Source organism: Xenopus laevis, chromosome 9_10S (assembly GCF_017654675.1).
Source record: "Xenopus laevis strain J_2021 chromosome 9_10S, Xenopus_laevis_v10.1, whole genome shotgun sequence".
Taxonomy (NCBI): domain Eukaryota; kingdom Metazoa; phylum Chordata; class Amphibia; order Anura; family Pipidae; genus Xenopus; species Xenopus laevis.
Window position 1 is genome coordinate 9,033,807 of NC_054388.1, and position 17,607 is coordinate 9,051,413.

The 17,607-nt window shown below is 42.6% G+C and overlaps 1 protein-coding gene across 1 annotated transcript in view; it reads right to left on the reverse strand.

Moving 5' to 3' along the window:
- Positions 1-17,607, reverse strand: part of prex1.S (phosphatidylinositol-3,4,5-trisphosphate-dependent Rac exchange factor 1 S homeolog) — a 168,949-nt gene that overhangs the window by 86,745 nt on the left and 64,597 nt on the right. The window contains exons 4-5 of the mRNA XM_041579090.1: positions 8,065-8,169; positions 6,010-6,111 (exon numbers count right to left, since the gene is read on the reverse strand). Of these exons, the coding sequence (XP_041435024.1) occupies positions 6,010-6,111; positions 8,065-8,169 (207 nt within the window). The remainder of the gene's footprint in view (positions 1-6,009; positions 6,112-8,064; positions 8,170-17,607) is intronic.

The following is a 17,607-nucleotide window of genomic DNA, read 5'->3' on the forward strand; positions in this document are numbered from 1 at the left end:
TATAAGTTAAGTATTAGAAATGTCGGACCTTATCGCTGGGGGCATCCAAAACAACACGACTGTCGGATGCGAACACCTGTTGTGTCTTCATTCGACAGTCGTGTTGTGTCAGATGAACGCAGTGACAAGGTCCGACATTTCTATTACTTACCTTATATTCGCCGCATCCGTCTCCGCGCATCCGCTTCCTCTCATCACGTCGGATCTGATGAAGACGCACAGTGGATTTCAGCCCTAAAACAGGGAATTATTGACAGGTGTATGTTAATAGGCTTGGGCTTAATAACCTCCCCGCTTCTTACTAGAGCTTCTGAGTTAAAGTTAAGTGCACTGTTGGTCTTACTACTCCGTTGCATTGCTTTCTGGGGGACTTGATTTTAAATGCACCACAAACTTAGAATGCCAATGGATAGTGTAAGACTCACGTACAATGAGGAGCCTTGACGTGCCTCGTGAGCTTATATATTTTGCCCAAACTGTGGTTTTTTGTAATAATTATTTTTAAAAGCAAACCACGCACTGGCAATTTTTCTTTTTGAGTGAGTACACATTTTTTTAAATGGGAATAGGGTCGGACTGGGCTGGTGGGACACCGGGGAAAAACCCGGTGGGCCTCAGCTCTCACGGGTCCCCCGCTGGTCCAGACCTGCCCCCCGGCCGCTCCATATTTGCAATATACATTAATAACAAACTTTCTATGGTTTTAAGTTATTTGTATATACCTTGCTATTTCAAGCAGTGTTTGTCTGTGCCTTTCTATTCTCTGTCCTGGTTTCTCAGACTGTTGATACAATGTAAGACAAGGCAGCTGATTAACAGACCTGTCTTTGCTGGGGAACCAAGACTTTTGCAACATTGTTTAAAAAGTAACAACCAGGAGTTAAGCAAATGCTGCTTTCAACAGCAATTGTTTTACAAATAACTTAAAAAGCACTGACAATTTTTCATAAATGTATATCGGAAAGTTGTTTAGAATTATGTTTTCTTTTATTAAGAAAATTTTTATTTTGGGGTTGACTTGCCCTTAAAATAAACTCGAATGCCCTGGCTCTGCTTCCAGTTAGGATTCATTATATCTTAGTTGGAATCATAGTGTAATACAAGTAATAATCTCTGACACTGTACAATGTCCTATTAGTATGTTGCACAACATTCCTCCTACCTCTGAGATGCAAAGGAACCAATTAGGTGCTTTCCTTAAGGGTTAGTCCACACGAGGAGATTTGGGGAGATTTTGTCGCCTGTCGACTAATCGCCTCGTCTTCTGAGCGACAATCTCCCCGAACTGCCTCAGCGCGTTTTCCCATAGGCTAAACGGGCGACAAATCTCCTCTTCTTCGCGGGCGACTAATCTCCCCGATCTGCCTTCCGTCGGCTAAAATGAAAATCGCCTGGGGCCAGGCACACGGAGCGCTTCGTTTTCCGAAGTCGCCCTGTAATTTACTCACTAGGAAACTTCGGGCAACTTCAGAAAACAAAGCTCTCTGTGTGCCTGCCCCCAGGCGATTTACATTTTAGCCGGCGGAAGGCCAATCGGGGAGATTAGTCGCCACGAAGAAGAGGAGATTTGTCGCCTGGTGACTAATCTCCCCGAATCTGCCCGTGTGGCCAGACCCTTATGGAATGGCCGTCTCCCATAGACTATTCAAATTTTAAAAATGTATTTCCTTTTTCTGTGTAATAATAAAACAGTCGCTTGTACTTGATCCCAATTAAGATATAATTAATCCTTATTGGAGGCAAAACCAGCCTATTGGGTTTATTTCATGTTTATATGATTTTCTAGTAGACTTAAGGTATGAAGATCCAAATTACATAACGATTCGTTATCCGGAAGACTCCAGGTCCCAAGTATTCTGGATAACAGGTCCCATATCCGTACCAACATACTATGCACTGTACTATGTGAATTTAATTGTGCATATCAGTAGGAATTAGGAATCATTAGGAAAAGAGCCCACTGTGTATAACAGGTAACTTCATCTATAACAAAGCCCAGCCATGTCTCTAAATCTAACTTCTCTGGTTCCCTTTATCCATCCCAGACATGATTTCTACCAGACCGATCAGGGAATCCCTTGCCTATTAATAACAGAACACCTATGCATTCCGTCCGAGATGTTTCTGAAACTCTGCCAACTGCGCTGTCTTCACTGGGTGTTCAGGAAAGAGATTTATAAAGTGTGGATTGAACGTTACAGAAAGGCAGCCCTGCAGTTAGGAATATAAATCAGAATCCCCTTTGATACTTCCTCCCATACAGTAGGATTATAAATTCAATAACAAAGTATTAATCACATCACGCTGATGAAACAGCGCCCCTAGTGGATTAGAAAATGGAAACAATGCTTAGCTGTTAAGGGGACAGTGGTGGAGCTACCTTAATTAGCAAAGTTCGATTAACCATGACTATTAAGATATGAATACATGTGATCAAACTTTTAGTTGCCCTTTAAAAGAGAACATATGATCAATATGAGGTAGGGCTGTATTTTACGTTACTCAAATCTGTTTGAGGCAAAAAGAGAAGCTTTGTCTTGCTTTATGGCATGAATTTTGGATTTACCCCTGGGTTCAATTTTCAGTGTTTCAATAGCAGCCTGTACGTGGTGCCTCTCACTCTATGGGGCAAATTTACTAAAGGGCGAAGTGACTAACGCAGGTGAAAATTCGCCAGCACGACATTATTTCAGTACTTTACTAACGGTCGCTGGCGTAACTTCGCTAGCGAAGGAGATAGACTCTCACTGTACTTCACTCCCTAACGCCTGGCGAATTTGTGCTCTGGCGAATGGACGTAACTACGCAAATTAACTAAAATAAGGATTTTACTGAATGTTATCTCTTGCGCCAGACTTGCCTTCGCCACCTCAGACCAGGCGATAGATAGGAGTTCCTCAAAAAATAGTTGAAAATTTTTCTAAGTCCCAAAAAACGCTGGTGTCTTTTCCTTTTTCGGGGTGATAGGCTGAAAGATAGCGGTTTTTTGTTTTGGGGGTAACCAGCTTCCCCCCAACATTTCCTAACATATGACACATAAACTATACACTAGGCTAATGAGTAGGGCAATATAACAACTTTATTTTATTAAAGGGATACTGTCATGGGAAAAAAAAATATTTTCAAAATGAATCAGTTAATAGTGCTGCTCCAGCAGAATTCTGCGCTGAAATCCATTTCTCAAAAGAGCAAACAGATTTTTTTATATTCAATTTTGAAATTTGACATGGGGCTAGACATTTTGTCAATTTCCCAGCTGCCCCTGGTCATGTGACTTGTGCCTGCACTTTAGGAGAGAAATGCTTTCTGGCAGGCTGCTGTTTTTCCTTCTCAATGTAACAGAATGTGTCTCAGTGGGACATGGGTTTTTACTATTGAGTGTTGTTCTTAGATCTACCAGGCAGCTGTTATCTTGTGTTAGGGAGCTGTTATCTGGTTACCTTTCCATTGTTCTTTTGTTTGGCTGCTGGGGGGGGAAGGGAGGGGGTGATATCACTCCAACTTGCAGTACAGCAGTAAAGAGTGATTGAAGCTTATCAGAGCACAAGTCACATGACTTGGGGCAGCTGGGAAATTGACAATATGTCTAGCCCCATGTCAGATTTCAAAACCGAATATAAAAAAATCTGTTTGCTCTTTTGAGAAATGGATTTCAGTGCAGAATTCTGCTGGAGTAGCACTATTAACTGATTCATTTTGAAAAAAATATTTTTTCCCATGACAGTATCCCTTTAAGGTTCCCTGGGCTTGTGTAGTGTAATGTATTTGCTGCAACATATACGTCCAACTTTAACTTCCCAGCGTATGTAAATTAGCCAACGCTAGCGCAACTTTGCTTCGCTTGGCGCAGTAACGCTAGTGCAACTTCGGATTTTAGTGAATTAGCGTTGTCCTGGCGAATCTACGCCTGGTGAAGTGTTGCGCTGTGAGCGAAGCCGTCGCTGGCGAATTTTCGGAGGTTAGTAAATTTGCCCCTAAAAGAAGTACAAATGAATGTAAATTTGAAATATTCACGTTAGATCCAATATTATGGTATCCCTGATTGAAATGTTCTGGAATCAGATCTGTAGGTTTGCGTGGTTGGGACATTTTTATTAACAAAATCCCCACAGGGAGCCCTACAGGCATTGAAAAAGAATATGAACAATGACGTAAGTGCTGCAACTTGCTATTATATCCAAACGCCTTTCCTCTAACACATACAGAGAGTCCAATAATATAGAGCAATCACAACCATTTAACCCTTTGTGCACCCGGCCTGCCAGGCATAGCAAGATTGTGGTGTCAGTCACACTGAACTACAAAAAGTACAAAACACACACAAACCCATACATTATTACATACAGGAATGGGACCTGTTATCCAGAATGCTCGGGACCTGGGGTTTTCCGGATAACGGTTCTTTCCATAATTTGGATCTCCATACCTTAAGTCTACTAGAAAATCATATAAATATTAAATAAACCCAATAGGCTGGTTTTGCCTCCAATAAGGATTAATTATATCTTAGTGGGGATCGAGGACAAGCTACTGTTTTGTTATTACAGAGAAAATGGAAATTTTTTAAAAAAAATTTGGATTAATTCATTATAATGGAGTCTAAGGGACAGGGCCTTTCTGTAATTCCAAGTTTTCTGGATAACGGGTTTCCAGATAATGGATCCCATACCTGTATAATATAAAATCAGATGGCACGGGCATTAAATGGACATGGTAATTAGTGGGTATGGTCACAAAAATTAGCGTGGTCAGAAAAAATGTTGTCCCTCTTTCTGTTTCCAAAATGATGGGAGATTTGCGAATCCTTCTGCCCGGCCGAGCCAAATTTGCATATGCAAATTAAGGGAGGGAAATCGTGTGACTTTTTGTCGGATTTGGTTCCATTATTCAGCTGAATCTTTCGCAAAGGATTCGGTGGTTCGGCCGAATCCAAAATAGTGTATTCGGTGCATCCCTAATATAAAACATCCCCGGCATTTATATTTAGGCTCCGACCCCTCTTTCTAGTTTCATCCCTGATCTGCACAAAGCATAGGGCATACCTCCCACCTGTCCTGGTTTTAGAGGGACAGTCCCTTTTTTGACAGCTCAACCCGCAGTCCCTGGAAAGTCCAGTTTTTCTCTGCATTGAACAGCCAGAAAAAGAAACAAAGTTTCTAACTTAATTAGCTTTTGGCAGAGAGCCCAGAACACCCAGAGCAACAGATAAGATAGTTTTGAAACAATTTTGAGATAAGCAATTAAGAAATTGTAACAATATAAGATAACAGGTCCCATGGGGAAAGTTACTCACAACTTAATGGGCAATTTACTTCATTAGCAAAACTGTAATAACTGGAAAAAAACACAGAAATATGTGCTTGTACCCAATGCTGTTTCTAAACCACTGCTCTAATGCAACAGAAACTAATAATACAGAAAACTAAAAATTCTACAAAGAAAGAGGTTTTGATATGATGATGATGATGATGCTATCGCTTTAAGGGGAAATAAACCTGGCTCAGGAGGAGATCCACTTGTTTACACTCCGGGAACACAAAGCAGCAGCAGAAAAATGCAAACACAATTTAAATATACTTATACAAACATAGTCTCACAATTCAATTTTTGTTGCAATCTAATAAACACAGCTGCGAAGCCAGCAACCCCCCCCCCCAGCCTTTAAAATAAAACAGGAATTAAAAAGGGGAATTTGTTAATGAGAGACAAAACCCCTCATTTCCTGTAATTTCGGTGCACAAACAGATATTTCCCTGATTTCTCACTACTCGCATCCTACTTTGTATTCATGGAGAGCTTCACTGATTTGTATGAAATATTGTGAAATAAGGTGGCGAGAGGGTGCTGGGAGTTTTATGGGCATTGTGATCAAAATAATATTATAATTTGATATTCCATCAGCCACACAAAACCAAGAGGTCATTACTCTATGCCCCATTTAATTTATAGTAAGCCCCACTCTTTTGGGAGCAGCTCAGCTGGCAGTTACGCATAGGTTAATGCAAATACCTTGAGAAGAAGGGGATATTTGCAGATTCTTTGAATTGGGGTCAGCAAATATCCTTCTAAAGGGATGTCAGTGGTCTTCCTGCCCCCCAGCAACATGCAGCTCTGCAATGAAAAAGAAATCAGAGTTAAAGGGATGCAGTTGCAGTAGGAATGTCCTGGGCACACAATAAGCTATACCCTCATACTGTACTGTCTAAGGGAAACAACATGGCACCTCCTTCCCATATGTATAAATACAAATATACAGAGAAGGAATGTTCTGGGCACACAATAAGCTATACCCTCATACTGTACTGTCTAAGGGAAACAATATGGTACCTCCTTCCCATATGTATAAATACAAATATACAGAGAAGGAATGTTCTGGGCACACAATAAGCTATACCCTCATACTGTACTGTCTAAGGGAAACAATATGGTACCTCCTTCCCATATGTATAAATACAAATATACAGAGAAGGAATGTTCTGGGCACACAATAAGCTATACCCTCATACTGTACTGTCTAAGGGAAACAATATGGCACCTCCTTCCCATATGTATAAATACAAATATACAGAGAAGGAATGTTCTGGGCACAAAATAAGTTATACTCTCATACTGTACTGTCTAAGGGAAATAATTTGGCACCTCCTTCCTATATATATATAAATACAAATATACAGAGAAGGAATGTTCTGGGCACACAATAAGCTATACCCTCTTACTGTACTGTCTAAGGGAAACAATATGGCACCTCCTTCCCATATGTATAAATACAGATATACAGAGAAGGAATGTTCTGGGCACACAATAAGCTATACCCTCATACTGTACTGTCTAAGGGAAACAATACGGCACCTCCTTCCCATCTGTATATATACAAATATACAGAGAAGGAATGTTCTGGGCACACAATAAGCTATACCCTCATACTGTACTGTCTAAGCAAAACAATATGACACCTCCTCCCATATGTATGAATACAAATATACAGAAAAGGAATGTTCTGGGCACACAATAAGCTATACCCTCATACTGTACTGTCTAAGCGAAACAATGTGACACCTCCTCCCATATGTATAAATACAAATATACAGAGAAGGAATGTTCTGGGCACACAATAAGCTATACCCTCTTACTGTACTGTCTAAGGGAAACAATATGGCACCTCCTTCCCATATGTATAAATACAGATATACAGAGAAGGAATGTTCTGGGCACATTATAAGCTACAGTATACCCTCATACTGTACTGTCTAAGGGAAACAATATGACACCTCCTCCCATATGTATAAATACAAATATACAGAGAAGGAATGTTCTGGGCACACAATAAGCTATACCCTCATACTGTACTGTCTAAGGGAAACAATGTGACACCTCCTCCCATATGTATAAATACAAATATACAGAGAAGGAATGTTCTGGGCACACAATATAGAGAGATAAGAAAACTATAATAGGTATATTTGCTCACTGGTACTTGGAGGGAAATCACTTTTGCAGGGGAATAAAGAGAACATGTTAATAACTTTAATTGACTGCGGCAGAATCCCTAGTAGGAATTTCTGCTTCACATTAATGGTTTTTATTGTTCCACCTTCTCAGAGCAGAAGTGGTGCTGGGAGAGCAATGCAACCCAATCAGATAAAGAATGGAAAGAAGACATCTCGTCAAATCAATGCTAATCCAGGAAATACAATTGAGATGCCAATTGCTTCTTAAAGGGCATGTATCGTCAGGGGGAGGCATCTTCAGAAAATAAAAATGTTTCATAAAGTGAGAAAATGTTATTCGAAGAAGCTTCCCATTATATATTCATTGTGTTTTTAAAAAATATATTTGTAAATGTAATTGCTATGGAAAGCAGTATCTGCCTGTCTCTTGCTATTCAATGCACTAATGGTTCTCGCTGCATGTACCATTGAAACAATGCCGCAGTTAGTTTATCTACAGCTGCAAGATCTTAACTTTTAAAGGGGAAGTAAAGCTACTCAGGGCATTTTCCCATTAGCCTGCCTGGCCGACTCTGTTCTTCACCTGGAAGCCAGCGGTGGGGAGGTTTGTACTTACCAGTAGAAACGCTCGGACGTTTGGGATCTTGTTCAGCTCCATGAGGAGCCGCAGAGCTTTCTCGTGATTGCTGCAATATTCTTCGTAGACGCAGAAACGGTCTTTCTGTGGGAGAGCAAAGACAGAAGCGTTTAGTCACAGATGCATTTCCACTGTGGGGATCACAATTCCATAGCCTATTGGGCCCTAGGTTTTTATTTGCCCTGGGAGTTATAATAAACAAGTCACAGGAACACATAATGGCACATTTAAAGGAGACATATTGCATGAAAAACAAGAATGTATGTGCATTAAACTATTTAAATATAGATGGAATTTGCTTATGTTTTGGGCTGATTTATTTAAAATTTCTCCAAAAACCCTACCAGTCCCACCCATCTGTTCCACTTCCTGCTGCCTCCTTTCCCAGGCTGTGCAGGGTCGCCGGCAGCTTTCAGCCCACTGCACTGTAGTATAGCAGCTAGGCTGACCTGATAGGGAACTGAAGCCTGCCGTTGACTGTGTGAATGCAGGGCTGTGATTGGCTGTCTGTCCCCCTCCTACTGTGCTTCTGGCAGGGACCGTTAGGACACAACCACCCCTCATTTGAAACACAGGGAGAGTAGCACATCTAAAGTGCTACAGAGGGGCCATTTTTAAGAAAATATTATTTTTTATCCCAAAGTAAAATCAGCAACTAATGAAATTAACTATTGCCTGCAGTATTAAGGTTTTTCATTTATCCTATATGCTCCCCTCCAGCTGATTGGCTGGTTCAGTAAAATGACATTCTGCTGACTCCACTCAGTACAGGTATAGGACCTGTTATGCAGAATGTTCGGGACCTGGGGTTTTTCAGATAAGTGGTCTTTCCGTAATTTGGATCTTCATACTCATGTAAACATTAATCAAACCCAAAAGGCTGGTTTTGCTTCCAATAAGGATTATTAACTATCCTTATTAATAAGGATAGTTGGGATCAAGTACAAGCTACTGTTTTATTATTATAGAGAAAAAGGACTTTTAAAAAAAAAAAAATCTGGATTATTTGGATAAAATAGAGTCTATAGGAGAAACCTATTCCCTAATTCGGAGCTAAATTCTGAATAATCTCATTGTATACTTGCATACTGTGTATCCTGTGCCTTTTCTCCTTTTCTAGCTTGAATGGCTGCCCACATGGCTATATAAGCGTCTTTATATAAACTATAGTAGTACTTATCTGTTATCTACTGTGTATCCTGTGCTTAAAATGGCTGCCCCCATGGCTACACAGCAGCTTGTTTATATAAACTATAGTAGTACTTATCTGTTATCTACTGTGTATCCTGTGCTTGAATGGCTGCCCCCATGGCTACACAGCAGCTTGTTTATATAAACTATAGTAGTACTTATTTGTTATCTACTGTGTATCCTGTGTACATTTTCATTAGTTTAAAACACTTGAATTTTGGCATTACTGTTCCTTTAAGTAGATGTTTTGCTAAAACAGATTGCAATCCATTGGAACCAGTCCAGGGTTACCTCAGTGCATTCTGTCTGATTTCCAGCAAACAAGCACAATTGCATTCATTTTCATGCATTGCATCAGGCTAAATGCCCCCTTGCTGCCGTGCAATTCTGGGGGAAAGCACTCCATTATGGGGAAAAAACTTGGTGATCGTGTCCGAAATTGCACTTATGGACGTAAATGAGCCCTAAAATGTCACAGTATGAACAGCAATTATTTTTAATACGTTCTACATAGCTATGCAGAAACTAGAGCAGCCTGCTGCAGGTAACAGAGCCATAAAAGCCTCGGGTCCACAGAACGTTACCAGGGTCCGCACAGAAGTGCAAAAAAGTCTTCTAGCTCAGAGAGGACATTTGTGCTCACTAGTGAGATGTCCCTCCTCATCCCAGTTGGAGTGCAGTAATGGTATCGAGGGGCACAGCATGATGGCTGAGAAGGAATATGGTGGACAGAAGTGGGCCACAGCTCAGCTTCTCACATCATGGACCTCTTGGGTTGACTCAGAGCAGTTTCACCCCCGCCACCTGGTAGCTGTGCCACTGAATCTGTGCCCAGCCATGTTGCATTACTTTTCCTCTACGGTCTTCTGCAGTAACACAACAAGGACCTGAACCCCCTAAAAATGGGTTCTTCATCATTTTATATGCACTAGAGTTTTTCCTGCCAAACACATTGATTCTGTCAAGTTATTTCTGAAATTCCAGAAGAGCTGGCAGAGCAGCAGACGAGGGCACATCCAAACTTGCACGGTGATCATTCTCCCTACAGGCTGAGCCAAAGAACTCGACACCTTATTCCCCTGACTACTGGGAAGACGTCAGCGAGGAAACACGGCGTCGGTACCAGCTGATAGTGGGTTGGGCTGTGTGAAACAGGAAAGATGGTATCAGGGTAATTAAGACAGACACAGCTTTTAATTTGTCCTGATAGAATTGTTATGGCTTCCTTTTGAGGATCGTCACGGAATATATCCTCGCTGGCAAGCGGCCACCACCAAAGTACAGGCTTAACCTTTTCCGGATGTTTAGGATCAAGCTTTGTGATATGCAGTGGAAGAATGTGCATCTCCATTCCATTGCCTGCGGGTCTAAAAGTAGGATCAACAGGGGCCACACTTTAGGGAATTGAGCCAGGGCAACAAACTCAGTTAATACTGAATAAACTGGGTCACGTCTAGATCAACCAACTGGCAGCTAGTCTGCGGGTCTAGTGCCATTAAAATAAAGCACACAGCTGATTGGCTGCTAGACCTCAGCATCAGTCCCCAACTGGTGTTGGCTCAACAATTCACAAGTCAAAATTTGCTCTGATCTCTTACTATCAACTCCAGTAAAGTTTGACAGCCAATCAGATGTTTGCTTTCATTGTTCTTCCTGAAGCTGGCTGATTAATTTTATATTTTAGATGGGTTACATGTGTATCTAATGGAATCAAAACAAGGAAGGGTCTCTATGCATTCAAGTTAAGCGCATGTTGGAGGACATGCGCCCGCAGTGGGGTTTAATAACACTAGTTGCACGTGCGGCTATTCAGCAGGTCAGGGAAATGGACAGTTCTGCATTTAAACATCCTCTACAAAAAAGGCCATAATCGGCTATAGCAGAACATAACAGGAAGCCGTAAGGACTTATTGAATTCCTTTCCCCAGAGCGACATGAGAGGAACGGTAGATATCCTTGCTGCCATCACGAAAACCAACATTAATTTCATACTAGAATCATTTCCTGAAAAATAACGACTTGTCACTTCTAATTTCTTATAAATTATATTATATGAATAGATGCACAGCTCCTCATATTTTGTATGCAGGAGCTGCCATGCTGCTTTTGTTTATAAATAGTAGACCCCTCCGCAATGGATATTTTCCATGGCCAGACTTTATCAGTACTGTGTCCCGAGACTGTCTCCAATTTCAAAAACAATTGGTTCCCTACACACACACAAATACAGAGCAGTTGGGGAGATTTAAAACAAAGTGGGCCCTGTTTATTTCCCTACCCATTTATGGCACGTGGATAGTGGACGCAGGGAATGGAATGCGCTGCCAGTGCAAATGCCATCAAACGGGTCGTCCATGAAAGCTCATTCTGTTGTTCAAAGATTAGGGCCAACGTGAGGACAGATATTTCCAAGGCTCAAAGCTGACATCACAGATATTGTGAATGGCTGAATCCCGGACAAGAGCCAAGCTTCCTGCCCTCTGACCATCCATAATGAATGGGAGGAGCAGTCTGATAGCTCAGCTGATGTCCACTCCTTTAGGTCACTTTTTCCAAAGGAAGAACAAAAAAAAAAAAAATAGCTATAGAAATGTTAGCTCAGAGGAAATGAACATTCTCTTGGAGTTAAACCACATTATTACACCGCCATCGCTTCCTGTCGCCACCTGGACGGGATTAGCGCCATGGCACATTAAGCAGATGGAGATGTCATGCTTTATAGACCTTGTGGAACGACAGAGCTATGAGAATGCACGTGCTGGATAGGGTAATAAAGAACAGAGTTGTACCCCTGAGCACCTCTGCACTTTTTAATGAACAATGTTTGAGAAAAGGAGGCTTTAAAAGCCTCTCCTTCATTAAGTAGGATGAAGGTCAATTGGTTCATTTCATTAGAAGCCTCCTGAATAGGGTGCCACGCTCCAATTAGAAGTATCCCGCATAGCCCATACCCACTATATTTAGAAGCCTCCTGCATAGGATGCCACACCTCCAATTAGAAGCCTCCTGAGTCGGGTGCCATTCCCTCTCTAATTAGAAGCCTCCTGCATTGGGTGCCACCACCTCTCCAATTAGAAGGCTCCTGCATAGGTTGCCAGTGCCACCCCTCCAATTAGAAGCCTCCTGTGTAGGGTGCCACTCCCTCTCTAATTAGAAGCCTTCTGCATTGGGTGCCACCACCTATCCAATTACAAGGTTCCTGCATAGGATGTCACACCTCCAATTAGAAGCCTCCTGCATAGGGTGCCACCACCTCTCCAATTAGAAGACTCCTGCATATGGTCCCACCACTGCAATTAGAAGCCTCCTGAGTAGGATGCCACCCCTCCAATTAGAAGCATCCTGCATAGCCAACACCCGCTCTATTTAGAAGTCTCCTGCACATGGTGCCATCACCTATCCAATTAGAAGGCTCCCGCATTGGATGTCACACCTCCAATTAGAAGCCTCCTTGGTAGGATGTCACCCCCCCTCTAATTAGAAGCCTCCTGCATTGTGTGCCACCAACTCTCCAATTAGAAGGATCCTGCATATGGTCCCACTCCTGCAATTAGAAGCCTCTTGAGTAGGGTGAGACCTCTCCAGTTAGAAGAATTCCTACACAGGACACCACCACATATGGTGTCACCACCTCTCCAATTAGAAGGCTCATGCATATGGTCCCACCACTGCAATTAGAAGTTTCCTGAGTATGGTGCTACCCCTCCAATTAGAAGGCTCCTGTATAGCCCATACCCGCTCCATTTAGAAGTCTCCTGCATAGGATGCCATCAACTCTCCAATTAGAAGGCTCCTGCATAGGATGCCACCCCTCCAATTAGAAGCTTCCGCTGTAGGGTACCACCCCTCTCTAATTAGAAGCCTCCTGCATTGGGTGCCAACACCTCTCCAATTAGAAGACTCCTGCAGATGGTCCCACCACTGCAATTAGAAGCCTCCGGAGTAGGGTGCCATCCCTCCAATTAGAAGCATCCCGCATAGACAACACCCGCTCTATTTAGAAGCCTCTTGCATAGGGTGCCATCACCTATCCAATTAGAAGGCTCCCACATAGGATGTCACACCTCCAATTAGAAGCCTCCTTGGTAGGGTGTCACCCCCTCTCTAATTAGAAGCCTCCTGCATTGTGTGCCACCAACTCTCCAATTAGAAGGCTCATGCATATGGTCCCACCACTGCAATTAGAAGTTTCCTGAGTATGGTGCTACCCCTCCAATTAGAAGGCTCCTGTATAGCCCATACCCGCTCCATTTAGAAGTCTCCTGCATAGGATGCCATCAACTCTCCAATTAGAAGGCTCCTGCATAGGATGCCACCCCTCCAATTAGAAGCTTCCGCTGTAGGGTACCACCCCTCTCTAATTAGAAGCCTCCTGCATTGGGTGCCAACACCTCTCCAATTAGAAGACTCCTGCAGATGGTCCCACCACTGCAATTAGAAGCCTCCGGAGTAGGGTGCCATCCCTCCAATTTGAAGCATCCTGCATAGACAACACCCGCTCTATTTAGAAGCCTCTTGCATAGGGTGCCATCACCTATCCAATTAGAAGGCTCCCACATAGGATGTCACACCTCCAATTAGAAGCCTCCTTGGTAGGGTGTCACCCCCTCTCTAATTAGAAGCCTCCTGCATTGTGTGCCACCAACTCTCCAATTAGAAGGATCCTGCATATGGTCCCATTCCTGCAATTAGAAGCTGCTGAGTAGGGTGAAGGCTCCTGCATGAGAGCCACTCCACCAATTAGACGCCTCCTGTGCTAATTTAATACCTATTTTTTGCAAAAAAAAATGTAAAGAGCACTTTGGTTAAAAGAATCAAATCTGGCACATACTGAAAACAATTAGGTATACTCTTATATTGTACACTCTAAGGAAAACACTATGACAGCTTTAAGCCATACGTTTGAATACAAATTTACATAGAGTGAACGTTATAGGCACAGAGTAACATATACCCTTATCCCATACAATCTATTTGACAGGATAAAACAATTTATAAGAGCAATATTCAGTATTATTACCCAATGCACAGTAAGGGCAAATAAAGAAGCTACAAAGGAGCATCCAAAACCTTCTTTCACACACCCTTCCCCTCTTCCCAGCAGCCTCCCTCCTCCACCAGGCGCTCGTCATTCATAACTTTTAATTAGATGTCAGTATTATGACAGAAAGAGTCACACTTCAGCAAACGAAAGATCCGGCAATGAAATTTAGAATGTGCCTATATCTAAAATTGGTCACATCTCAATCTGAAGTCGCATCCTCAGGCACCAAAAAGGAGAACAAAGCAGCCTAAACTTCCTATATTTCATTTTTGCAACTATGATTGCAGCAAACAGTGTCTGACTTGCACAAAAGTGAGAGACAGTATTTCATTTTTTAAAATAGACCTCAAAAGCAAGGAAACAAAGGTAATAGGGTAGTCTATATTTAACGGAATTCAAACTTCCTAAAGCATATAGGATATGGGAACACTCAGATAACATTTCAGCTTTGCAGAAAATCCCATTGTTTATCAGTCTCTGGGCAATGGCTCTACCCAGGCTCTTCAACCCTAGGGCCAAACGATCAGGTTCTTCAAAGACGACGCAGACTGATTCGGACAATACACAGATAGCCAAATTAAGCAAAATCCACTCACTTGTGTCCCTGGCTAAACGAGATGATCAACTAGGTCATGAATGGTCAACTAGGTCGTATTGCTAAAATAATAGATACAATTCAATAGAGATTACTTCTGGACCATTTTCATACAAAGTCGATTTCTAAACCAGCAGTTGGAGCATCTCTGATGCTGATCAATCTATGGTGCAACTACCTCAAATCAAACGGACAAAACTGAAATCTAGATTGACCCATGACTAGGTTTGGTATGATGAGGCCAGAAGGTGCACAGCCGAAATCTTCCAGGTGGCACAATCCATGAGATCAATGCAACTTGGCTACTTGGTCGGACTGGGCCGGTGGGACACCGAGAAAAAGCCCAGGGGGCTAGTCATGCGCAGGCTGGGTTTTTCCCAACCCACACCCGACCCTAAACCGCCCTCCCTCAGCCCGCGCCCGACTTCCGGTTCCTTTCATAGACCCGCGCCTGACCGCACCCGCTGATGACATCACAAAAGGGGGCGAGCGAGCAGGAGCAGCGTCTATAAAAGAAGAACCCGAAAGTCGGAAGCCGGTAACGCAACATGGCGGACGGGAGAGCAGGAGAAGAGCTCAACCCGCACCCGTGAAGAGGAGTGGAAGGTCGACCTGAACCCGTCAGTAAACCCATAGAGTGGGCCCCCACCGGCCCAGACCTGCTCCCACATGCCTGACCTGCCGGGTGATCTCTCCCCATCCTGACTGATAGAAGAAAATCGCAGGTACGAGTCAGGGCAGGTTGCAGGCAGCTGCTGAAGGGGGGGTCCTGAAGTTGGCGGGGGGGTCAGGGACCGGGTGCATGCGGCACCCCGATGTAGCAGCCCCGGTGGGCCTGGACCTTCCTTGTCCGACACTGCTTGGCCATCAATGTCTAGTTGGGCGTTCTTAGGTAGGACCATCTGTGATCAGGGATAGACTTGAAATCAAGACACTATTAAGTCCCACTGTAGCTATTAGAGCTTTACACAACACATGAGTCAGCAAATGAAAACACAGCCTAAAGCTCAATATTGCTAGGAACTCTGTCTACCCTTTATTAGAAAGCTCTCAGGTACACAGTTGTAATCCAAACACAAAGTGAGGATAATTCCCACATAAAGGAGCTTGGTTACATGTACACTCCTCCCAACAAAACCCTTCCTGATGACAGATCTTACTGAAGCTACAATGTTAATTGAAATCAAAAGACTGCACTTCAACGGAACAAAAGTTGGAACGAGTTTTGGCAAGAGAACCAACAAATCATTGTTTACATTTCATCATCCCATTTAAGGAGCCAGGGTTAGAATCTTGGGAAAAAGGTTGACTTTGAAGTCGCCTGGAATATCTATGGTTAACTGGGTCAAAAAGTTTATGCCAAAGATATGCAATTTCTCCAGCGTGGATTGTCACCTTGGTCCTAAAGCCAGATGTACGGTGATCCTCTTTATGGGTAAAAAGGTCCCCTGCCATTATAGACCTTTTTACCCATAAAGAGGATCACCGTACCAGAGGCCTCCCCTTTAGACTAGAAGAAAAGAACTTTCATTTGAAGCAACGTAGGGGGTTCTTCACAGTCAGGACAGTGAGGTTGTGGAATGCACTGCCGGGTGATGTTGTGATGCTGATTCAGTTAATGACTATAAGAGGGACTTGGATGATTTTTTGGACAGACATAATATCAAAGGCTATTGTGATACTAAACTCTATAGTTAGTATAGATATGGGTATATAGAATTTTAATTAAAAGTAGTGAGGGGTGTGTGTATGGGGCTGGGTTTTCATTTGGAGGGGTTGAACTTGATGGACTTTGTCTTTTTTCAACCCAATTTAACTATGTAACTAACTATGTAACTATGTATATTAAAGGAGTGAGTTGGGAACATTACAGAATATATATTATTGCTTTTCAGATCAGCTGACTTGGCTAGTGATGTGTTTTTCGGGAGCAACGAAAATCTGGCTTTGACCGAGACGAGTCACCATGAGCTTTGGCAAACTGCTGTGTTTGTCGGAAGGAAGGAAACATGAAAACATCTGGTAGGAACAGATACTCCACCCCTAGCACAATGCATGGAGAGCAAAGTTTGCACAGGTGAGAAGGGTCCCAAGGTCCAATGCCCGCCCCTCATATGCCGAATTTACTGCTGATCTTGCCTTATGTTGGCTGCGTGATGAGATTACTAAGAGAGCAGCTGTATGTACAGTACTTCAACACAGGAATGACTAACATTTCCTCTTAAAGGTGAAGATCTTCAAGCAGAACCTCAACTTCAAGCTTCAATGGAACCTTAATTTATGTTCTATAAGAATGCAATTATGGGACCAAACCAGTAGGCGTCATAGTGCTAGCTACTTCAGTTTGTTTTGCCTTTCCGACAAGTTTTGATTTTATAAACTAAAAGAGCTGTATTATGACATTCATAGAGCCTTTTGGGGCACAGCTTGCCCTCAATCCCACAATTAGTAAGGGGCCGATTCACTAAGGGTCGAATATCGAGGGTTAATTAACCCTCGATATTCGACTAGGAATTAAAATCCTTCGACTTCGAATATCGAAGTCGAAGGATTTAGCGCAGATAGTTTGATCGATAATACCTTCGATCGAACGATAAAATCCTTCGAATCGAACGATTCGAAGGATTTTAATCCAACGATCGAAGGAATATCCTTCGATAAAAAAAAGTTAGCCAAGCCTATGGGGACCATC